At 38.8% G+C, this 21,305-nt stretch overlaps 1 protein-coding gene across 1 annotated transcript in view; it reads right to left on the bottom strand.

The window, feature by feature from the left end:
• The window catches only part of ROCK2 (Rho associated coiled-coil containing protein kinase 2), a 127,334-nt gene that overhangs the window by 32,676 nt on the left and 73,353 nt on the right, over positions 1-21,305 (bottom strand). The window contains exons 4-16 of the mRNA XM_075557098.1: positions 16,615-16,752; positions 12,633-12,893; positions 10,240-10,384; positions 8,507-8,645; positions 7,361-7,452; positions 6,298-6,457; positions 4,340-4,400; positions 3,729-3,740; positions 1,729-1,808; positions 1,520-1,568; positions 855-990; positions 652-743; positions 194-440 (exon numbers count right to left, since the gene is read on the bottom strand). Of these exons, the coding sequence (XP_075413213.1) occupies positions 194-440; positions 652-743; positions 855-990; positions 1,520-1,568; positions 1,729-1,808; positions 3,729-3,740; positions 4,340-4,400; positions 6,298-6,457; positions 7,361-7,452; positions 8,507-8,645; positions 10,240-10,384; positions 12,633-12,893; positions 16,615-16,752 (1,612 nt within the window). The remainder of the gene's footprint in view (positions 1-193; positions 441-651; positions 744-854; positions 991-1,519; positions 1,569-1,728; positions 1,809-3,728; positions 3,741-4,339; positions 4,401-6,297; positions 6,458-7,360; positions 7,453-8,506; positions 8,646-10,239; positions 10,385-12,632; positions 12,894-16,614; positions 16,753-21,305) is intronic.

The raw sequence follows: 21,305 nt of genomic DNA, 5'->3' as shown, positions 1-21,305 counted from the left end.
TGCACAGATTGTGATAAGAGCCTTATGAGTCCCAATAAAAAGATTTAAAAAAAATTCTGTTAGTATTTCACCAATATTCTACCTTTACATAACAGCATATTCAAATAAATGTTAGTTCACTACCTAGTTATTTAAAGATAGTCTAAAATATAAATCCCCAAGATTAATCCAAGTGCAATCTCTAATTTAATACCTTGTAAATCATTAATTATCTCTGATCCATGGGTTCGATCTCTCTTTTCAGATTCTAGGGCTGACTGAAGATTGATAAACTCCTTCTCAAGTTTTAATTTGGCAGTCTCCAACAGGCAATTTTTATCCTGTAGATCTCGATTATTAGATTCCAACTGCTGAATCTGCTTAGAACTTTCTGCCTGGGTTTTCCTCAACCGGACAGCAGTATCAGATTCTGTCCTCAGCAAAGCGTTTGTTTCATCCAGCTGTGATTCCATGAAAAAAGCAAACAAACATACAGTTTAGATAATGAAGGTAATGTCAACTTATTACCTCCTTACAGAAATTAAAAACAAGCAGACTTAATTAACTCTAATATTGCAAACAGGCTTCTATAACACTGCCAATTAAAAATACTATTAATGGGTAGTCCTAAGTAAAATCCAGTATCCTTTTAATGAACTGAGGTCAACCTACTTGTCTCTGGAGTTGATTCACTTTCTCTGTGGACATTTGGGAGTTTTGATTTCTTTTTTTCAACTCTTCAAGTTGATCTTTCAAGCTGTTAACTATAATTAAAAGTATTTTAGTGGCAAGTTCCAAAACACACACACACACACACACACACACACACTGCTAATGATTTTTCTGGGGAAACATTTAATATTCTTATCACAAACCATCATTTTCTAGATTTCGTTTCTTCTCTGCTTCGTAGTCAGCTTTCCGCTGGTACTCTGCATTTTTATGCTGTAGAAGAGCTTTCTCTCTTTCCAATTGTCTTAGTGAAGATTCCCCAGTTTTCCGTAAGGTAACCTAAAATAATACTTAAGGTTATAATCAAAAGAAAGTATGCATAAAGCTTAAACAAAAAATGTGACTTGTTTCAAGCATGTAAGCCATTAAAAATAAAATGTTAAAACTACAATAGCATGCTCCTCAAATAAACACGACCATATTTTGTTTACTAATTCAAAATTTCTATCATTTTCCATCACCACTGACCACATCCTTATTTATGACAAGTCTAAATGTTATGAATAGCATTTTTTAAAGGGCAACTTAAAGACTGTCATTATATTACAAAAGTTACAAAATATCCACAGATACTAAATTAACGTAGGTTTATAAAAACTTAACAAAATGGAGCCTCCTAGCGTGTGGTTATCTTGCAATGTGTGGTTATCTTACAATCTAATCCCACCCACCCGTGCTAAAAGACAGTTCAAACCGAGATACATGTGCCATCACGGGACTACAGAACGCCACAGGTAAATTGGACAATAAAATGCATCAAAAGCCTTTGCTAACAAAACTGCTACTGCAGAAAGCACGGCTTCTTTACCTCTTCTTCGAGCTCCTTTGTGACTTTCTCTAGGCGATTATTAGCAGATCTAAAGAATTCAAAAAACAGTACATAAAATAACTCTTAATTTATAATAAGGAAATAAAATAACTGCAGAATAACTTTGAAACTCTCCCTTTTTAGTCATAAAATGTACGTACAAATTTTCTAAAATTGTATTGTAATATTTAATGATTGTTAAAACATACTTGTACTTCTGTTCTAGTTCTTCTTTGGCTTGAATCTCATTGCTAAGGTGTTCTTCTAATGTGTCAATTTTTTTCTGTATCTATCAGAAAACAAGAAACTGTCATTACACATTTTGATTCCTTTATAGTGGCATATTATTTGTACTTTTAAAAATACCGGTCTTGATTAGAAAGAAACAAACTAAACCCCACCAACCTACGGCTACCACGTCAATTCTGACTCATGGCGAGCCTGTAAGGGTCTTCAGGGCTTTGTAAATCTTTACAGCAGCAACCACCTCCTATTTCTCCCGTGGAGCTGTTGGTGGGTTTGAACCACTGACCTAGTTGTGACCAGGCCAACACCCAGCCCCACTTGTCTAGGCAGAGCAAGGAAAAATTACACGCTACTGTCTCTTGTTTTCTATCTCATCATACATGCGTATAGGAACATGTGAATAAGAATTTTTCTATGACAAATATTTTATAATTAAAGACACAATCTCTGGTATCTTTCATGGCTTTTCTACATATTATTTACTTGAAATTACTTTTACTATTTATGCTTATAAAATAAACACTTTAAAATTTAGTATCAGGAGTAAATTCCTGAAATATTTGATTAAACATGTTCAAGTTTATTTCACTCTTAAAACTAACTCTTCTCTTATGACATAAGGGAATCCCGAGTCAGAACCAGGAACTTCCTGACAAAAACACATTACTTTCTGGTGTAACACTTGGAAGAGAATTGAAATAAAAAACTCTTTGGAATAAATTATAGCTATTGAGTTATAAACATCTCCTTCATAATTTTGCCTAGATACATAGGTATTCGAGGAGCCCTGATGTTGTAGCAGCTATGCATCGGGCTGAAAAACGCAGGTCAGCTTTCTAGTCCCTTGCAGAGTCAGTCTTCGAAACCTACCAGACATGGAGTGTGAGGCCCCGGGGTGTGTGGGGAATGTAAACAAACGAAAGTTACAGAAACTATTAAAGAATCTATTCTTGTGGTATTATTATCTTTCTAAAGGATTTCAATTTTGTGGGGGCTTTTTCATATTCAAGCTCTGTGTTAGGTATAGTATTAAGTACTTTACAAGTATCGACTCATGAATTCTATGATGATGACAGTATATCTACTAGATAAAGAGACTGAAGTTCAAAAAACGGTGAATACCTTGCCGAAACCACCTAACTCGTGGGCCCCAAATCAATTTCATTCTGACCACGTCAAATGGCAGTGTTCTTTCCACTATTCAAATGACTACATTCATCCTGGTTAATTATTCCATGTATCTTAAGTAAAATTCTATTTTTCCATAATAAGGTTATATGAAGAGGCTTCAAAAATTTCATGAGAAAAAAAAATCACATAATCTTTTCATTCAATTTTTCCATGAGCTTTTGCAAGCCCCTTTGTACAAGTTAATGTACTGTTATTTGTTAGGGGCCTTTGAGTTATTCCAAGTCATAGCAAACTGCCCCATGGGGTCTGCCCGCAGCTGCCCATCTTAGAGGAGCCTGGAGCACAGGCGGGTGTCAACTGCTGGCCGTCGGTGATGTCGACACCGCCTCTGCAGCAACCCCAGGGCTCCTGTTCACACGCCCTCACCGCCAAGCTCACGGGGAGCAGAAAGCCTCAACCTCCCCCAGAACAGCTGGTGACGCCAACTGCTGACCTAACGGTTAGCAGCCCAGTGGCATTAACCTACCGAGTCACCAGGATTCAGCCAATGAGCTGGTCAAGTGGCTGGACAATGACACTTCATTTGTTTCAAATGATCATTTAGCTATAACATGCTAATTAGAAGCTGCTGCTAAGTTCTATGTCATGGTTAAAAACAAGAGAAATTTCTAATATATAAACAAGCTGGTAGGAGTAATAATGAAAGGGATACTTGGTAGAAAAAATGGACCGGAACGTCTTTCTTGGATGGATGTACTCCAAACGCTAGATGGAATATGACTATATTGAGTACTGATACAGTGTTTCAACGTATTTGAAAACATCAGCATACCTCTTGACTTTCCTAGGAAAAGAAAATAAAATGTGTATGTTTCATAAATTCTTAAAACATACATATATCACACTAAAATGAGCAAATCTACATTTTTAACTTTCTAAGTGTCAAAGGGGAAAACATTTTTTATCTTTTATGAATTTGTATGTAATTCAGCTCTACATGTAGTTATAAACAATAGAAGTCAAAAAGAATCCAACAATTTTAAGAATACATTATCCATTATAAAGAATTTGAATTTCCTATCCTTGACCCTATACAGCTTAATAATCGGTACATTCTTTCTTAGCACCAACATTACAAACTTTATTATAGTTTTTTAACTTAAAAAAACTGTCCATGAAGCTAGTCTATCACTTTTGTCATTGAGCTCAAAGTCACATGGAAGTCAAAGCCATGTGCAAGTCACCTTTCACTAGCTATTGTGTCTTGCCAAAGGGTAGTAGCACAGATGGAAAATGTGTCAGCACTTTGCCACACAGTACTGCTCTGAGAAGGTCACTTGACGGCTCAGAGTAACAATGAGAGCTGTCTTCCACATGGATTTTACTAACGTGTTTGAACTTGTGATTAAAATAATTTCAAAAACAGTAAAAGTTTATACATACTTCATTTTTCCTTGATTGTATCAAATCATTTTCTCTACAAGATGGAGAGTCGCTTAACAACCTAGAAAAGAAAGGGGGGATTCTCCTTTGAATTCCAGAGAATTCCTTTGCACTGGACCATTTCAATCAACTTTCTCAGTCTTTTTCAATTAAGTTCTCCTCGGAATTAAAGTTTCACCACAAAGATTTCTCTGTCTTTACATTCGAATGTGTTTTGAATACAGCAGTATTTTTCCATTTAGATATGGATGCGATTTCACTCATCTGAAACGCTGTCTTTCTGCTGGCTGTCACTGAGCTGGTCTTTACTTTGTCTCCATGAACTCACCCGAGTCTCTGTGGCTGTTGTACTCTTTTTCCCTCCAGCTTCTAGGAGAGACACCTCCTGCCCTCTTTCTCTTCACCGACAACACCACCTCATCTCTCACCACTTTTACTATCAGTCTCTCTCAACTGGGTCACTCCTCACTGCTTACTAAGATGTGTGGGTTTTTCCGGATCTACATGTTTCATTTTGGTTAGCACTGCTAATTTTCCAAACATTACCAATTACTAGGATGACCAACTCATCCCCATTTCCCTGGAATTTTACCATTTTAGCATGTGTGTCCCATGTCCCAGGAAACCCTTCAGTCCTGGGCAAACTGTGATGTATGGTCACCTGACTCATTAAATACATGGATGTACCAAAAAAGCTTCTCAAATACAACTTTCTCAAATGTCTGTAGTGCTTCACCTCTTTTAGCAACTGCCAGTGGCTCACACAGGCAATCAAACACAATCAAAGTCCCTACCGTAACACCACACAAAATCACGTTGCTTTCCCCTTTCCGTGAACTCCCGCTCCACACTGTGTTCTCATGCAACCAGTGACACTTCCTCCCTTAGACCAACACTCACACCTTGACCACGAGCCCGGGCCTGTGGCCTGTGCCAGTTGCAGGCAGTACAGACAAGAGCATTAGTCTCATCAAGTCCTACAGTCACAATAGCGTATGTCCTCTGCGAAGGCTTTCAGTCTGAACTTTTGCTTCAACTACTTTTGCTCTCTACAGCTCTTCTCTAATTTCTCCCACATCTCCACCCTCAAAACCCTTTCTAATCTCGAGTCTCAGCTAAACGCCACCTCGTCCCTTGGGTCTTACCTGACTTCTCCCTATTCTTATCCAAGAAATGGAACGTTCACTTCTTTTGAACCATTAAGGAATTCTTAGTACTTTTATCATGGCAAATATCATTCTACTTTTCTTTTATCACTACATAATTCTCTTATATCCTTTATTAAATGATAAACTCTTTCAAAGGCAGCTTTTTGGTCTTACTCTATATCCTCCAAAGAGTGTAAAATATGCTTTGCATCCATTTAGTGAATTAATATCACACAACATGAAGAAATGATGGAATAAGATAAAAAATAACTCTTCTAATAATCTGTGGTAGTTACACACTTGCATGTCAACTTGGAGATATATAAAAGTATAAGGGTGGAGTTTAGTCTGTCAATCAGGTCCTAACTGTGATGGTGACTCCTTGAGAGCTTGGCCTTCTCATATGGAGGACCATGTGAACAATGCCGCCCCCCCCCCCCCACACACACACACCATCATCTTCCTGCTGGTGTGGTCACCGCCACGGGACCCACATGACCTTGCCCCCACCGGCCTGTGATCTCCCTGCACTGCATCATTGCCTGTGGCTGCCTGAGTCTGAAGAGGGACTTGTGGACTTGATCTGGGCTGGGATGTTTGCTTGACGTACAGCTAGTTCTTGCTATAAAGCTCTTCCTCACACATAAGAGTGTCAGTGAAGCTGTTTCTCTATTCAACCTGGTCTAACACATAACCATTTTGAAAAACTTCAAATGAACATAGAATCTTTTATAATACAGAATCTAAAAATGAAGCGCTTTTTCATAGGTTCCATTCTGAAAACAAAAATTTAACAAATGAATCACATACAAATTTTCTCGATAGTAGGTAAATCCTACAAATGGCAGTTGATTTCCCACAAAAGCTTTAGGAATTGGGAATGTCTCTACATCTCCTTTATCATCTTCAATGTCATCAAAATTGCTGCTGTCTATGTCGCTGCTGAGTTCAGGTACTACAGGAGCGGCAGCTGTTAAAAGAAATTAATTATTTCATTCATATCAGAATGTGAGCTATAAGCCATCCCTTTAATATTCTATTATATAGAAACTATATAAAATAATAGATTTGGGTTGGTATATTTGCAATTATTTTATTATGATATAAAAATGAAGTCACATCACATCTATGACACCAACTTCAAAGAATTAAAACTGTCAGAATGCTATTACTATGCCAATTTTAAATACATGCAAATCAATTAAAGAAATATATAATATACTTGGTGTTAAAACAAGCAACAATAACATACATATACATTATTTAGAACTTTCACTTCTACATATTAAATAGAAATAATTCTTTTACACTAAATGAGTCTATTTCAGATATATATAATGTATAAATGAATTACTATGGTTTTCATAGCATTCATCAGATTATGGGCTCATAAATGTTAACTAATTAATTTAAATACATTCAAATTAGAGGACTGTATATCTATAATTCTGAAAATGATCAAGAGCTATAAAACTTAACTTGATAAAATGAGAAGTGGATCATGTCTATTATGGAAGTAGCTGGAAATACTACTAAACAAGTTTGGTTTCGTAGAGGTTACATATTGGCTGTTAACTGCAAGGTCAACAGTTTGAAACCAACAGCCACGGACTTTCCACTCCGATAAACAGGGACAGTCTCAGAAACCCCTGTGGCCATGAGGTTGGTTTGGGAAACAAATGCTAATCTATTAGATAAGATTTAAGGAACTACTGATTATAGATAATGTCACAACACAAATGTCAAAATGAAATCCCTCAGTTGAGAAACAAGTTAGCATTGAATATACCAAACATTCAAGCTAATTCGAAACAGGAATCAATCTGTCAGATTTAAAAAGTGACGGAATGGAAACCTAAGTTCACTGACTTACTTTCTCGGATGCTATCCCAATTCCACTGGTCGTTCTTAAAGAAAGGGTGCTGTTTGATTTCCTCTACCCCGTTTCTCCCAAGTCGTACCTCCCTGAACAAATGCAGTTAAAGATCGTATTATTAAATGATTATGAATGCTATCTTAGCAGTTAAATCAAAATAAAGAGCACAAATGAATTTGGTATTTCTACAGCAAAATTTTTGGGTTCTTTAGTTAAGCTATTTTATTTTCTAACTTAAGATTCTGTTTTACTGATTTCTCTTTCTTCATCAACTACCTATCTTCTTTCAAGCTCAACTCCAATCTTACCTCATCTAGAAAGTTTTCCTGATCATCCTTACTACTATTATAATGATATCGTGTCCTACTGAGTATCCAAAATGTGTCCTATTGACTACACTTTTGGGAGCTACTTTTGTCTCTCTTTGGTTTATCAATCCTAAAGCTTAGCACCCTGTTACTTCTTTCGTCCTGACAGTGTCTGCTGCTGCCGAGAATCTGTGAGAGAATAATTCCTCTCACAAACAGAGAAAATTATGAAGTAAGTGAGCAGAGAAGCCAAGGAATATAAACTGAATGGCTTGCTAGTTTCTCTTCTTAAGGTAGGTTTGGACAATTTTGTTCCTAATGTTGTTCATAAAAAATATATAAAATTTCCAGATCAGACTCACTCATAACTCGAATATAAATAAAGGGGTTGTTGAAGGAGGAATTCCCAAGTCAAGCACAAATCTTTTCTTGGATTAAAACAGAATGTAACCAATGTCACTAAACAGTTTGCAAAGAAAGAAATTGCTGAATGAGGACCTCGATTGCTAAATTTTCATGCATAAATGTTCACCAGAACATACTGATAGGACAAAATATTCTCCCTCCTGACGGTGACCAAAGGAGTGTGCTGCAGCACTGCACACAGCAGCTTATGACTAACACATAAGCTGTGTTTACCGCACACCCATTCCCTGACAGAGCTACACAATGGCACGCAGACGTGATGAGCATAACCCAAGACCACGCTTGGCAGTAAGAAAGACTAATCCAGACTTTAGGATAATTTGAGTTGGTTCCCTAGGTAGATAAGAGTTTATTCCTGCCAATTTACAAGGAAGACATTTTCTACTAATATTGAACACATATTACCTACCTATCCATTAAAAAGGCACAGATGAGATTCTTGGCATGTTTAGAAATTTCTGCATCTTCAGGGAAACACAGCGAGTTTTTATGATCCATGATTTTGCTATATGTTCCTACAAGTGAATCTGCGTAAAATGGAGTATCCCCTAAAATTCCAAGAAGGAACAAAGCAAGTGTAAGAAAATGCACACTAGACACTTTCACCTGAAATGTCAACTTGTTTAAATTTGTCTCAGTGATGAAAAATGAGTGGTCTAGAGACCAGGAGTCTTGGTCAAAACAAGTGCACACAAAGAAGATACTTGACTTTTAACCACACTACGGACATAGCGTCCATTATAGCAAAGTAAGAGCAACCCTAACTGGAGAACTGAGGAAGGAAAGAGGCATTAAGTAGCTCCAGGGAAAGATAGACTCGGTGTGCTCAGAAAGGAGTAAGGCTTGAGGCCTGTGAGGCTCTAGCATTATTCTTTTAGCATTATCTTGCAAAACATAGAAGCCACAAGCCATGGGTAGCAAGTTAAAGTAATTAAAGGAAACAGACGGCCAGCTCCTCAGTCACAGTGACCACACAGAAAGTGCTCAGTACAGAGTGGGCACCATACTGGGCAGCACAGACGCGGCTCGTTTCCATCATCAGAGACTGTTCAGTGCTGCTCTAAGGCTAGCCCAACGGCATGGTCTTACATGAGAGGAGCTGGGCCCAGACATGGCTAGGACTTGCTTAAGACGACACACAGCTTAGGGCAGACATCTCTTTCTCAATACTGCTGACTGATGGCCGTGACACAGAGGCACTGAAGTTGAGAGACTGAGAACGTGGTGGCAGCATCAACTACAAGTAATCTCAACACAAGCCAGGCTTTCCCAAATTAGACAGTGACCCTGAACTTCAACAGGGGTATTCAGGTAGTTTAAAAGGGAAAGGGGGACCTTGAATCTAAGACTTTTCTTGCACCATCCTGAACTGGGAGAGCCCTTTAATTTAAATGAATTTCCGTGCCAAACAACCAGAGCAAGCTCAGAAGACTGAAAATTACTGCCATTCAAAATCATTAAATTTGGTTCTCAGAATTGAAAATAGTAGCAAGAATGTAAATGGCCTTTACAAATGAGCCAAATTACTTCCTCCAAAGTGCATTACTTTCTAAATCCCTAAAAGTCGCATCCAGGGGCAAATGAAAGACTAAATTCTATTTCCAGAGATTACTAAAGCATCATCAGATCAGGCTAGAAGTGAGGGACACATAAAGAGACCCATGAAATGTCCCCAAACCAGAACACGGAACTGTGCGCAACCAGGTCTACAGCTACACCACTAAAAAGTTACATTTGAGGTGGGACCTTTTTTTTGTTTGTTTTAATCAGGAACATATTCCATAGCAAAACAACAGGAAGACCCTCAATGAGACAGATTGACGAGAGGCCACAACAATGGATTCCAACCTAGCAGCATCAAGTGGGAGGCCGGCGCACGACCACCAGCGCGTCGTTCTGCATGCACAGGGCTGCGATGAGCCGGAATCCACGTGCTGGTGCCTAACAACAGTTATCAACAGCTCTTCCACCCCCAACTTCTTCTAGGGTCAGCCAGAAGGCACAATTTCCAAGTTTAAAAAATGTATTTTCAATTAATGGTATCCATACAAAATTATTGGCCTCAATATTCTCAAACTCTTGGCTTAGGATTAAAATGTGAGGACAAAGTTTTGTCAACATCAAGTTAGAGTATCTACTTACCCACCAGCATCTCAAAAAGGAAAACCCCAACAGACCACCAATCACATTCTCGCCCATAGTAACCATCACCCCCTTGTGACTTGAGCACCTCGGGTGATATATAATCAGGTGTTCCGACGGCTGTGTCACAATGCACCATTCCTGTCTGGGCAAACAGAAGAGACGCACAAGACGGGATGAGGATAAATACACACACACACACACACACACAGAGCCTACTCATTTATCATCAGATGTGCAGTGTGACTACATATTCACAGCACAAGCACTTCGTGGCTAACATGACTTTGGGGGAGAGGGTGCATGCACTCTGACATAAAAACATCTGTGGGAGACTCGGGGTCCATTTCCAACTGTCAAGAGAAGAGCCAGGGAAAGCCTGGGGAGCACCTCCACCCTAGGGTGCTCAGCTACGCTTCACATGGACTCAGCAGCAGCCAGAGAATCCACCTTCAACGGCTTTTTGACAAGTATGAGAACCATTATAATGAGGAGTGTGTGTGTGCGTGTGCTGCACAATCAAACCTCTTTAACAGTGCAGTCTTTCACCTCCAGCTATGTACAGACTTGTAAAGATTTTGGAGATTAACTCAAATACCCTTCATTGTCCTTACCTGTCCAGCAAAGAAAGCAGTATTCACATTTTATGGAAGCTAGCAAAATAGTATCTAAGGTCATTATTCTAATCACTTTGGAAAACTACTATCAATAGATTTTATACACATGTTGTATCTTTCCCTAAATGCTTGAAAATTTAGGTAAAATATGGGCTATAAATTTCTAAATATAATCTTTTCACTCTTAAAACTAGCAAACAATGATTCGTTGGTTTTGTTTTTCCAAGTGTACAGCAAAGAGACTAGATGTTGTTTTTCCTTAAATAATTTAGCCAATAAACTATATGAAAATAACTGAGAAAAATGTTTACCTAGACAAAGTTTCCAGTCTACTAGAAAATTATTTAAAACTTAACTTTTTACTTAATTACTTAAAAACTTCACTTACATAAACCTTGTCAATGTTAATTTTCAGACCAAAAGATGCTAGACACCACAAGAGGGTGCTATGGACACAATCCAAAACTCCCCCTGGTAAAAGAAAGACCGGGTTGTGAAGCTTTAGCTAGGGGGACAGGGCATGTGAACCCAAGAGAGCCAAAAATGGATCCTTAAAGCACAGCAAACATTTGGGGTCAGCGATAGGGAAGTAGCACATTATAATAGTAAGCTGACTCATCAGTAAGGATTAGCAGAGAGAACTTTCTACATGAGGTGAAATCTGAGCTAAGTGACGGACTGCTAATGAATATAAGGAAATCAGTAAAAGTGAGTGGTACACACGGTACAAGAATAGGCTAAAAGAAAATGAGTGCCTACAAAATAAAGATCTTGACTACATGACAAAAGGAAAATAAACAAGAAATATACTGAAAGGTTATGAGACGCGTCCTTGTGATCACTTGTTATCAATGTACATTAACTCTGAAGATAAAACGTATGCAAATCGTTTCCTAGCTTCACCAGAGGAATATAAATGGCATAAATCATAATTACTGACTATCAGGAATTAGTCTTAAAGAAAAGATGAGAGATAAACATTTTGCAACAAAAATAAATCAACAACATATTTAACTATAGATTTTTAAAAGAACTGTTAAATATAAGGAGCTTCAAAGTTTGCAGATAATTAAAATCAAATAATGATATATATTTATGAATTTTTGAGGTCCCTCATTTGAACTATCCAACTAATATGCCACAGTAGACAATGTCACCCAAATTCTACAGGGTAGGTACAAATGGACAGGTGATAAACACAGATTTTTTTTTTCTGGTTTTAAAGAAAAAAATGTGTGGAAATACCCCACTTCCTTAATTTACCTTCTGTATCCTAATGGAGCCCTGGTGGTGTAGTGGTTATGCTCTGGGCTGCACTCCGCATGGACAGCAGTTCAAAATCACCAGCAGCTCTGAGGGCGGGGCTTTCTACTCCCATAAAAAGTTAGTCTCGGATAGCCACAGGGGGTCACTATGAGTCAGCACTGACCCCATGGGAGTGAATTTTCTATCCTGTATCATTAGACCCATGAATACTTTTGATAGGTAGCAAATGCTTGTCAACATTCAATGAAGGAAAAAAAACAACTTATACTATCACCTTATTTCTTATGGAACCCCAGATGTACTAATGTGCAGAAAAGTTAGCGGAATTATTAGTAAAGCAAACGTTTTAAATGGTGAGAGGTTTTTAAAGGTATTTTTTTAGTTGTTTTATTTTCATTATTTTTAATCTTATTTGGGTTATGACAATTTTGATATCCTTATTTAAGGTGTTTTTGTTTGTTTGGTTTCTATTTAAACAACAACAAAAAACTAGTTTTCTTGCTCACTTACTTCATCCATCTTCATACATGTGCCAAAATCTGCTAATTTTAAGTGTCCATGTTTATCCAAAAGCATGTTGTCTGGCTTCACATCTCTGTGTATTAAGCCCATGGAGTGTATGGCATCCAGAGCGAGTACCACTTCTGCGGTGTAAAACTTGGCCCACTTTTCGGGTACATCATAGTTACTCATAAGGTTTACAAGGTCTCCGCCAGGCATGTACTCCATTACCATGTACAGGTATCTATCATCTTGGAAGGCACAAAAGAGCTGGAAAACAAAAGGAAAACATTATAAAACGAAGACAACAATATACAAAATGGAACAAAAACCAAAGGCTATTATTGATACTGAAGATAAGAAATTTATTTCAAAACCTAAAAAGTTTACATTCATTATTTTAGATTTGGGTATGTTTGGTGGGACATAGCTATCAAACCACTGAACTATGGTTTGGCATGTACTTTCCCTTTAAGCTTCCTATCAAAATAGCAAAAATGATTTACTTTCCCTATTAAAGAATACAACATAAAAAATTCTTGAGACACTAAGACCAGAAGAAGCAAAAGTTGCCTGGCTGCCTCTGAAGACTGTGCTCTGAAGAGGGTCACTGGTGGAAGGGGGGAAATATACGATACAGTACAGAACTCCAACTCTTCGCAAGTGCAGACTCACTGGACTATTAAGACGAGAGGGCTACCGGAGACTATACCAAGATGTTCCATCAATCTTGAACCAAAACTACCCCAAGGATACTTTTAAGTGAAATTCAAATTAAGAATATGACCATTACTACCGTGCCCTTTTAAAGATCCAAATGTATGAGATCACATGAACAATTCCTCTGAAGCCCAGATAAGAGGTCAGGGGGTTCCTGAAATTAGACTGCTGCAAGCACATGATTCCCAGGAGAATTTCCTGAAACTACTGAAACACTGTAGCAAACTAGCTGATGTCTCTCTGAACAATATGGGTTAAAACCTAACCTGCTATGAAAACACAAGCATTTTTTAAAAGGAAAAAAATAGAAACAGATTTTCTGTGTGTGCCCAACCACAAAAGGGAAAGCATTTTACTTCAGGAATCACCCAAAGCAGAGGCAGAAGTCTTTTCTCATGTTCAGAAACCATCTGATATCTTTGTACAATCATTGATTACTTGAATGGGCGCTTTTTTCCTCTCCTAGGTTTGCTGTTATTCTTTGTTTAACCATGTTTCTAGAATCTATAGGGTATGTTTATACCCTACAAGAGAGAGACAAATAACCAAATTGTTAAATGGGCAAGGATTTGAACCGATATCTCTCCAAAAAAGACATTCAAGTACCATATATACTCGTGTATAAGCTGAGTGTTTTCAGCACATTTTTAATGCAGTTTTGTGGTAAAATTAGGTGCCTCAGCTGTTATTCGGGTCAGCTTATACTCAAGTATACACAGTAAGTAATTAGCCAATAAATATAAGCTCAGTGTGAATGAATGAATGAATACGTGAGTAAGCAAGCTTAACATCATCGGCCATCAGAGAAATGCAAATCAAACCACTTCAGACCTACTAGAATGACTACACCCAAGCACAGATTACAATGAGTTGCTGAGAAGGTGCAGCCTTTACTGGTAGAAATGCAAAATGATTATGGCAATTCTCCCCTCAGCATCTACTCAGTATAGCAGCACTGCTCACAGTAACCACAAAGTAGAAGCAATCCCAAACAGTTAATAAGTGAACAGATGAATAAAATGTGGTATTTTCCATAATGGAATATTATTCATCTATATAAAGGCCTGATGAAGCAATACATGCAACACGCTAAGTGAACGAGTGACGAAGGGCTGCAGACTATATTATCCCTCTGGAAAACAGTGCCATAGGAGTGGGAAATATATATATATATACATATATATGAAATACCTAGAACAGCCAAATCCATAGCAACGGAAATACTCATATTGGTTTCTAGCTAGCGTAAGGAGACATTGAAAACTGACAGCTGAGAGATTTGAGTTGCTAAAAATCATCTAAGATTGAATAGTGGTAATAGCTGAACTCTATGAAAATATTAAAAATCAGTGAATAAAGTACGCCATTTTGTCATGTTTTAACAAAAAGTTAAACATGTCATATGTACAAAAGGTTTCAAAATGTTCACAGAAAAACAGAATTAAAAGATCATGGGATTTTCCCATGAACTACTTTAAAGCTCCCTCATATAAATTTAGTGGAACAAGGAATGCTTTTTACCAATAGAGACAAAACACATGAAGCCCAGGATTACATCATTTGAGTGCCTTTTTCAATTGTGCTGTTTTCAACGTGGATTCATTTCCACAGATGCATTAACTCTATCTCAATTAGGATCTTATAAAGGTCTACTTAGCAGAACTGATGATCAAAGACACCAACTTATGAAACAATTAAGACTTGTAATGAATGTTACTGTAAAGCAGTTTATATATAACACTGACAAATCTAAATTGTTACGTGATTTTTAAACTGTTATTTTAACTGTTAATTTAATCAAGTAAATTACTCATGGTAAATCATTTGGTACAAAATGTTTCATTTTCGCTGAATTTCACCATCTCTATTGTCTGGTTACAATAAAGAAAAGTTGGGGAAGAAGGCTCCTCCTCAGGAAACCATCAGAGTTCCCTATGGCACTGAGTAGTCCTGACTCATAACGATCCTTCTAGACTGGGTTTCTAACTGTGTAAATCTTTACAGGAGCTGACAGCCTTGTCTTTCTCCCAGAAACACTAGCTGGGAGCTTTAAAATGAGACCGCCATCCACATCACGGAAGATCTATTCTCAGACTGCCTTCTAAGAGCCAAGTATGAAACTCCTGAATCTGAGCATTCTGAAAGAGGATGCCTAACCTTTACTCAAGACACTGTGCAAAAATGTTTGCAGAATTAAATATCCGTGTGGTAGTTACATAATCTGCTGTCAATTTTAGACTTAGGAGTGAAGGGGTGTAGTTTACCTGTCGATCAGGTCACAGCTTGATGATCTCATTTGGAGAGACTAATGAGATAAATAGCTTTCTGGAGGCAGGACACTCGTTCATTCCCTGGGAGACATTGCAGCTGACAAGACACATGGAGCTATATTTGTGCCCTGAGCTGGAGGAGCCATGTGTAGATAGAAACCCCTTACCGGGGCTGAGATGCTTCCACCACCACCTGATCCACAAGACATCCCACCCACTGGCCTGGGATCTTCCTGCATGGGCATCATTGCATGTGTTCCGTGAGTCTGAAGAGGACTTTATTTATCGGACTTATGGACTTGATGTGGACTGGGCTGGGATGTTCTCTCAATATTTAATTGTTCTTGTTTATAAAGCTCTTTCTTATACCCATGTGAGTGTCTGTGAATATTTCTCTAGTCTACCAAGACAACACAATTAGCATGAATTTTTCTTCATAGAATATGTGGAAAGGGATATAATGGAAAGAGACCAAAAAAAAAAAAAAAAGAATTTCTTATACCACAGTCAAGAAGCTGAATTAAGAGCTTCAATATTGTTTACCATCATAGACAGCATATAGACTGTGGTAAATTTTTCAAAATTTGTATTGTTGGAAGGCTTTTTCTTAATAGTCTGATTAATATAACATAAACTTCTAACTATTTTAATAGACATAATATCTCCTTCCAACGGATGAAAGGATTTAGTACATCCCAAATATGCAAACCATGAAAGGGGATGGGCAAAGAGTAATTGTGTACTGTCATTAACTCCATTCTTTTTTGTTTTTAAGTTGCAAGTTTAATCACTCTTCCATACAACAATCTCAGTAAGCTACATGTCATGTCAATGCCTAAATAACATTTGGAAACATGAAATAGGCACATGGAATCAAATCTTATTAAATGTAAATGCAATGTTACTATGTAAAGACAGCGTAAGACTTTTAGTACACAAAACCAACCCTTAAGAACAATTAGTATGAAAAATAAATAAATTGGGGAAGTTGGTAGGCTTACCTGAACCACCCAGGGACTATTGGCAAAGGCCATGACATCTCTTTCCTCCCAGAAAAAAGCAGAATCTGACCTTTTGATCATTTCAAACTTACTAAGAAGCTTCATAGCATACACTTCCTGTGATGCCTTATGCCGGACCTGTTGGTTTTTAAAAGGCAAATATTAATATTAATGCTTTTATGAGCAAAAGGCAAATAACTGATATCGTAAAGATTTTTAATCATTTTATTAGGGGCTTATGCAACTGTTATCACAGTCCACACATACATCAGCTATTTTAAAGATGTTAAATTTTATTTAGCCAATTAACAAAAATTAAAAGCATGTTTTAAAAAATGTTTTCCAACAGCCTAAATATTTCATGAAATGCACAATACCTTTAAATGTTAGATTCAATATACAATTATCTCATTTAATCGAAATAAAACTGAATTCATGAAAGTTTTGTTCTCTCATGTAATTCAGCTCATCGATTCTAACAGTAAGTAAGACATTGTTAAGTACGAAACTTAGGAATATGTAATCACTCAGGAAAAACAATCTTGAAACATCTATGTACATCATCCCTCATTTGAGGTCAGAACACAAAGAATTCAGGCATCCTGGGATACTTGCCCAAAAAAGTCAGACTATCTTTACGGTTTCTAGGTATCATTTTGTCCAGGGAAAATCAATTAGCAGTAACACGGTTAATTTGATACATTTTACAGGCATTCTAGCCTCCAGTGGCATAATGGCTTATTTACGCATGAAAATGCTAACCACAAGGTCAGCAGTTCAAATTCACCAGCTACAGTGTAAGATGGGGTTTCCTGAACCTCTAAACATTTTCAGCTTCAGAAACCGTAGGGAGCAGTTCTACTCTGTCCCATAGAGCTGGTTGATGCACAGAATTACTGAATACAGGCATAACTTTTGTTCCTCCCTTCAAACCACTTTTCTCCTAACAGGTCTGGGTAAGAAAGTGGGGGAGACAGACTAAAGGGATGCTCGTTGTTCACGGGATTAACTGGGCCATTCAATGAGCCATCTTAGAATCAGGAAGGGTAGATTTCACTACTGGCGAGAGAAGAGCCAGGAGTGCACTGTGTCGTTTGGACCTCGAGAGCCCTCCTGGATCTGGGGGACAGATTTGAAACCAGAGGAGTGGTGGAGGAGCGTCAACAGAACTGGGAGCCAAAGCATGAGGCTGAGGGAATTTCCCAGCCGTGGAGCAAGAGAAGCTAAGTGTTTTGTTGGCAGGAGGATGGCTTGTGGAGTGGGGTGCCTCTGGGCACTTAACTGAGGGAGCTGAATTTGACAACCCACAGAACAGGAGTTGAGTACCTTTAGGCTGACACTGAGGATGGAGTCTCAGTGTAGCTGTTGGGTATTTACTGTCAGTCCAAAAAAGGCTTTGTAACAGAGGCCAGGCTCAAGACCCTGAGGTACAGAATGAGGCGGGCTACTGACGAATAACTGGGCCTCCAGCATGCCTCACCTTCCTTGTAAGCTGTTAACTTCTCAGGAGTATCATTTGTGCATTGGTGTGTGCTGTGTGACCTTGATAAGGAATGAGAGAGCTGTGAGGATGATAGCTGGGGTCAGAAATGGTAGAAGGTTGGAGGTCTGGGCATACTTGACCTCCTTAGGACAATCAGCCCTGGGAGCCCTGTAGCCCCAGGCCATGATGGGTTTTGTTTGTTTTTAACTGCCATGTTTGTACAACTTGGCATCAGGAGTGAGTGAGTCACAAGGGCTTCAGATTTGTGGAAGTGTGGGGTTTAGTAGAGAAAGGAGGAAGCAGCATGAAATTAAAAACTTTCCATCTTTAGAAGACAACTTTGGATCTTGTTACCTGTAAGGATGAAAAGTATGTAATAAGAGGCAGCTGAGTGGAGGCAGTCTGTTTTCGGAGCAGCCAGGGGCAAAGGCTATTCCAGTTAAGCAAGATGACTGAGGAGGGTCCCAGGCCTACTGGATCCACCCTATGAGAAGCCCAGGCCATATGCACACAATTGGAGGCCAGAGTAGGAAAGATTACATTTCAATATAAGTCAAAGGGCTAAGGGTTGTGTGTTTGTCTGACAGTACTGTGAATAATGAATGTTTCTCCTACCGGTACTGTAAAATAAGGCTACATGCATGATGGAAATCAATATAATTAAAGAGAGCTTATAGTCCAACTCTAGATATACTGGACCAGATACACTAAAGGGGGGAGTTGGGAATTGCCTGGAAGTAGAGTTGGAGGCGTCCAGGGAACCCTGAGCCCCACTCCACACTGTTGAGAGAACAAGAAATTGAGAAGGGCAGACCTGCAGAGAGAAAAGGCCGGCTCTGCTGTACAGTCACTTTACTGAGGGTGGGAGAAAGACGATGGGGTATCTCACTTCCTGGCCACAAGCAGACTTGTACAAGACTGAGTCATGTCCACCTCCCCAATTCAAATCTTGACTCCCCCCGCCCCCCTTGTACATATCCCAGAACATCTTGATTCCTCTTAAACCCCAAGCCTTTCCTCAGGATCTTTATCAGTTCTAGGGGGGTGGGGGGAACCTCACTGCCATCCATTTAATTCTAACTCATAGTGATCCTGGAGGCTAGAGTGGAACTGCTCCTGTGGGTTCCTGAGACGATGAAACCTTCCGGAAGGAAGCATCGTTCATCTCCACAGATGGCCGGGCGAGTGATATAGAGCTGTCAGCTACAATCAGCAGCCCGACACGTAAACCTATCAGAGTCACGAGTTTTACGTCCCCCCAAAGCAACCAGGCTACTGACCTACTCAGTTGGAACAGAAACCCCTCAAAGAGGCTTTCTCTGACCACCTAGCCCAAGGAGGGACTACTCATTGTCCTCCGTTCCGGGCTCCCTTTACATTCTTCCCCTCTGATACCATCATCAACAAGCTCTGCTGGCTGGCTGCCTCTATTGCCCGGCTCCTACATTAACATGTGAGGTAAGGATTAACCCTGCAAGCACAACGCAATACAACAGTCAGACATTGATATTCGAATGAATCAATGTCTGAGAATAAACATTCTTGACTTGGTAACTGGACAAACTTGGAATTTCCAGCTGAAAGAAAAATTCAAGAGGTAATATTTGAAGTTTATCTTTGGTCAATTACTTTCCATGCCAAGCACTAATACTTACATCCATGAATATAAGGTAAACTACAGGACGTTCATGCCTTCTGATGACAAGCACACGAGGCTTGCTGCTCCTGTAAAGAATCACGGTCTCGGCAACCCACAGGGGCAGTCAGTCCTACATTTTCCTAAACGGTTGCAAGAAACTGGAATCGACTCAATGGCAGTGGGTTTTGCTGTGATTTTAGGGAAGTTAACAGGTTGATACAAGTCGGGGTCAGTAAAAGGAAGGGTAAAGTCACTGGTCCATAGCAAGACCTGCTCTCATCAGGCAGCAGTCAAGTCGCCTTCCAGACCCCAGCCTCAGGGTCCGGTGGCTTCCGTGTCTATGGACCAGGAAGCCTGCCTAACACGCTGCCTCAGAGGACACATCTCTTTGTAAGTGATCTGACCTCCCTCAGTAAATCTATAAATTCATCCTATTCTCCATCTTTTTCTCCTCTATTTATTATGGTATGTGGTATACTAATACATATAGTAATGATATTCATTGTCATCTTTTACAGGGTAACGCATAAGAGAATGAGCTTTGAAGTTTAAAAAACTGCAATAGTCTAGTCCTTCATGAGCTTCATGGTTAATTTGATTTACCTCTCAAATTCCAGTGGCCTCTTCCGGATAAGATTTGGGGGGTTGTACAAAGATAAAATAATAAATAAAAGTACTTAGCACACTGAAATGCCAACTGGCTCCATCCCTGACAACTAGACCTGAGGTTACTGTATCATAATCTGAAGGTGTTTGCCCAGTTACCAGTCTGTGTTCACCAAAAGGTCATTTTGTCCCTCTTTCAATATAACCAAACTTAATATCTCTAATTTATCATTTAAAAATAATAATAAAGGCAAAAACACTATGTGATTATAGGAAAAAACAAAGAAATAAATATCAAAAAAGTAAAATAAAACTAACACTGGTCTTAACCCAACTCACAAAACCTGAAAAACAAAATCCAGTAAGTTTGTTTTTTTTTAAACCGTTAACAATAGCTATACCTCAGCTGATGGGACTTTTAGTGGTTTTATTTTTTTTGTTTTTGGTAGTTTGTGTTTTAGGTTTTTGGACATTTTCTACATCTAGTATATTGTTTTCTCAAAAAAAATTTTTTACAGTAGATGAGCCATTCCTAAGGAGTCAGAGATGTGCTTGGAAAATCCTAAAATAGACCTTGATCTCTTGTAACACTGGTGAACAAAAACCTTGAAAATCATTCTAACTAACCCGAACCCATTGCTTTTCAGCCAATCCCACCTCGTAGTGACCCTGAGGGAAGAAAGGAGAACCCCCCCCCCCAAAGGTTTCCAGATCTGTGACTTTACTGAAGCAGCCTGCCACGTCCTTCTCTCAAGAAGCACCGCCAACCTTTAGACTAGCAGCCAAGCATCTAGGCAGTGCACCACCAGAGTTCCTTCATCTGCCTCAAGTCTCTATTCTCTATCCGTCTCAATAGAGGGAGGTGGGGGCATTTTAAGTATGAAATGAAAAACTAAACCAAAGCACATGTTAGAACAGTGCCACAGGGCTGGAACAGCACATGCGACTGCAGGGATAGAAAGC

The sequence above is a fragment of the Tenrec ecaudatus genome, chromosome 8, assembly GCF_050624435.1.
Source record: "Tenrec ecaudatus isolate mTenEca1 chromosome 8, mTenEca1.hap1, whole genome shotgun sequence".
Classification (NCBI taxonomy): domain Eukaryota; kingdom Metazoa; phylum Chordata; class Mammalia; order Afrosoricida; family Tenrecidae; genus Tenrec; species Tenrec ecaudatus.
Note: the sequence above shows the minus strand (reverse complement) of the source record. Positions and strands in the feature narration are given on the sequence as shown.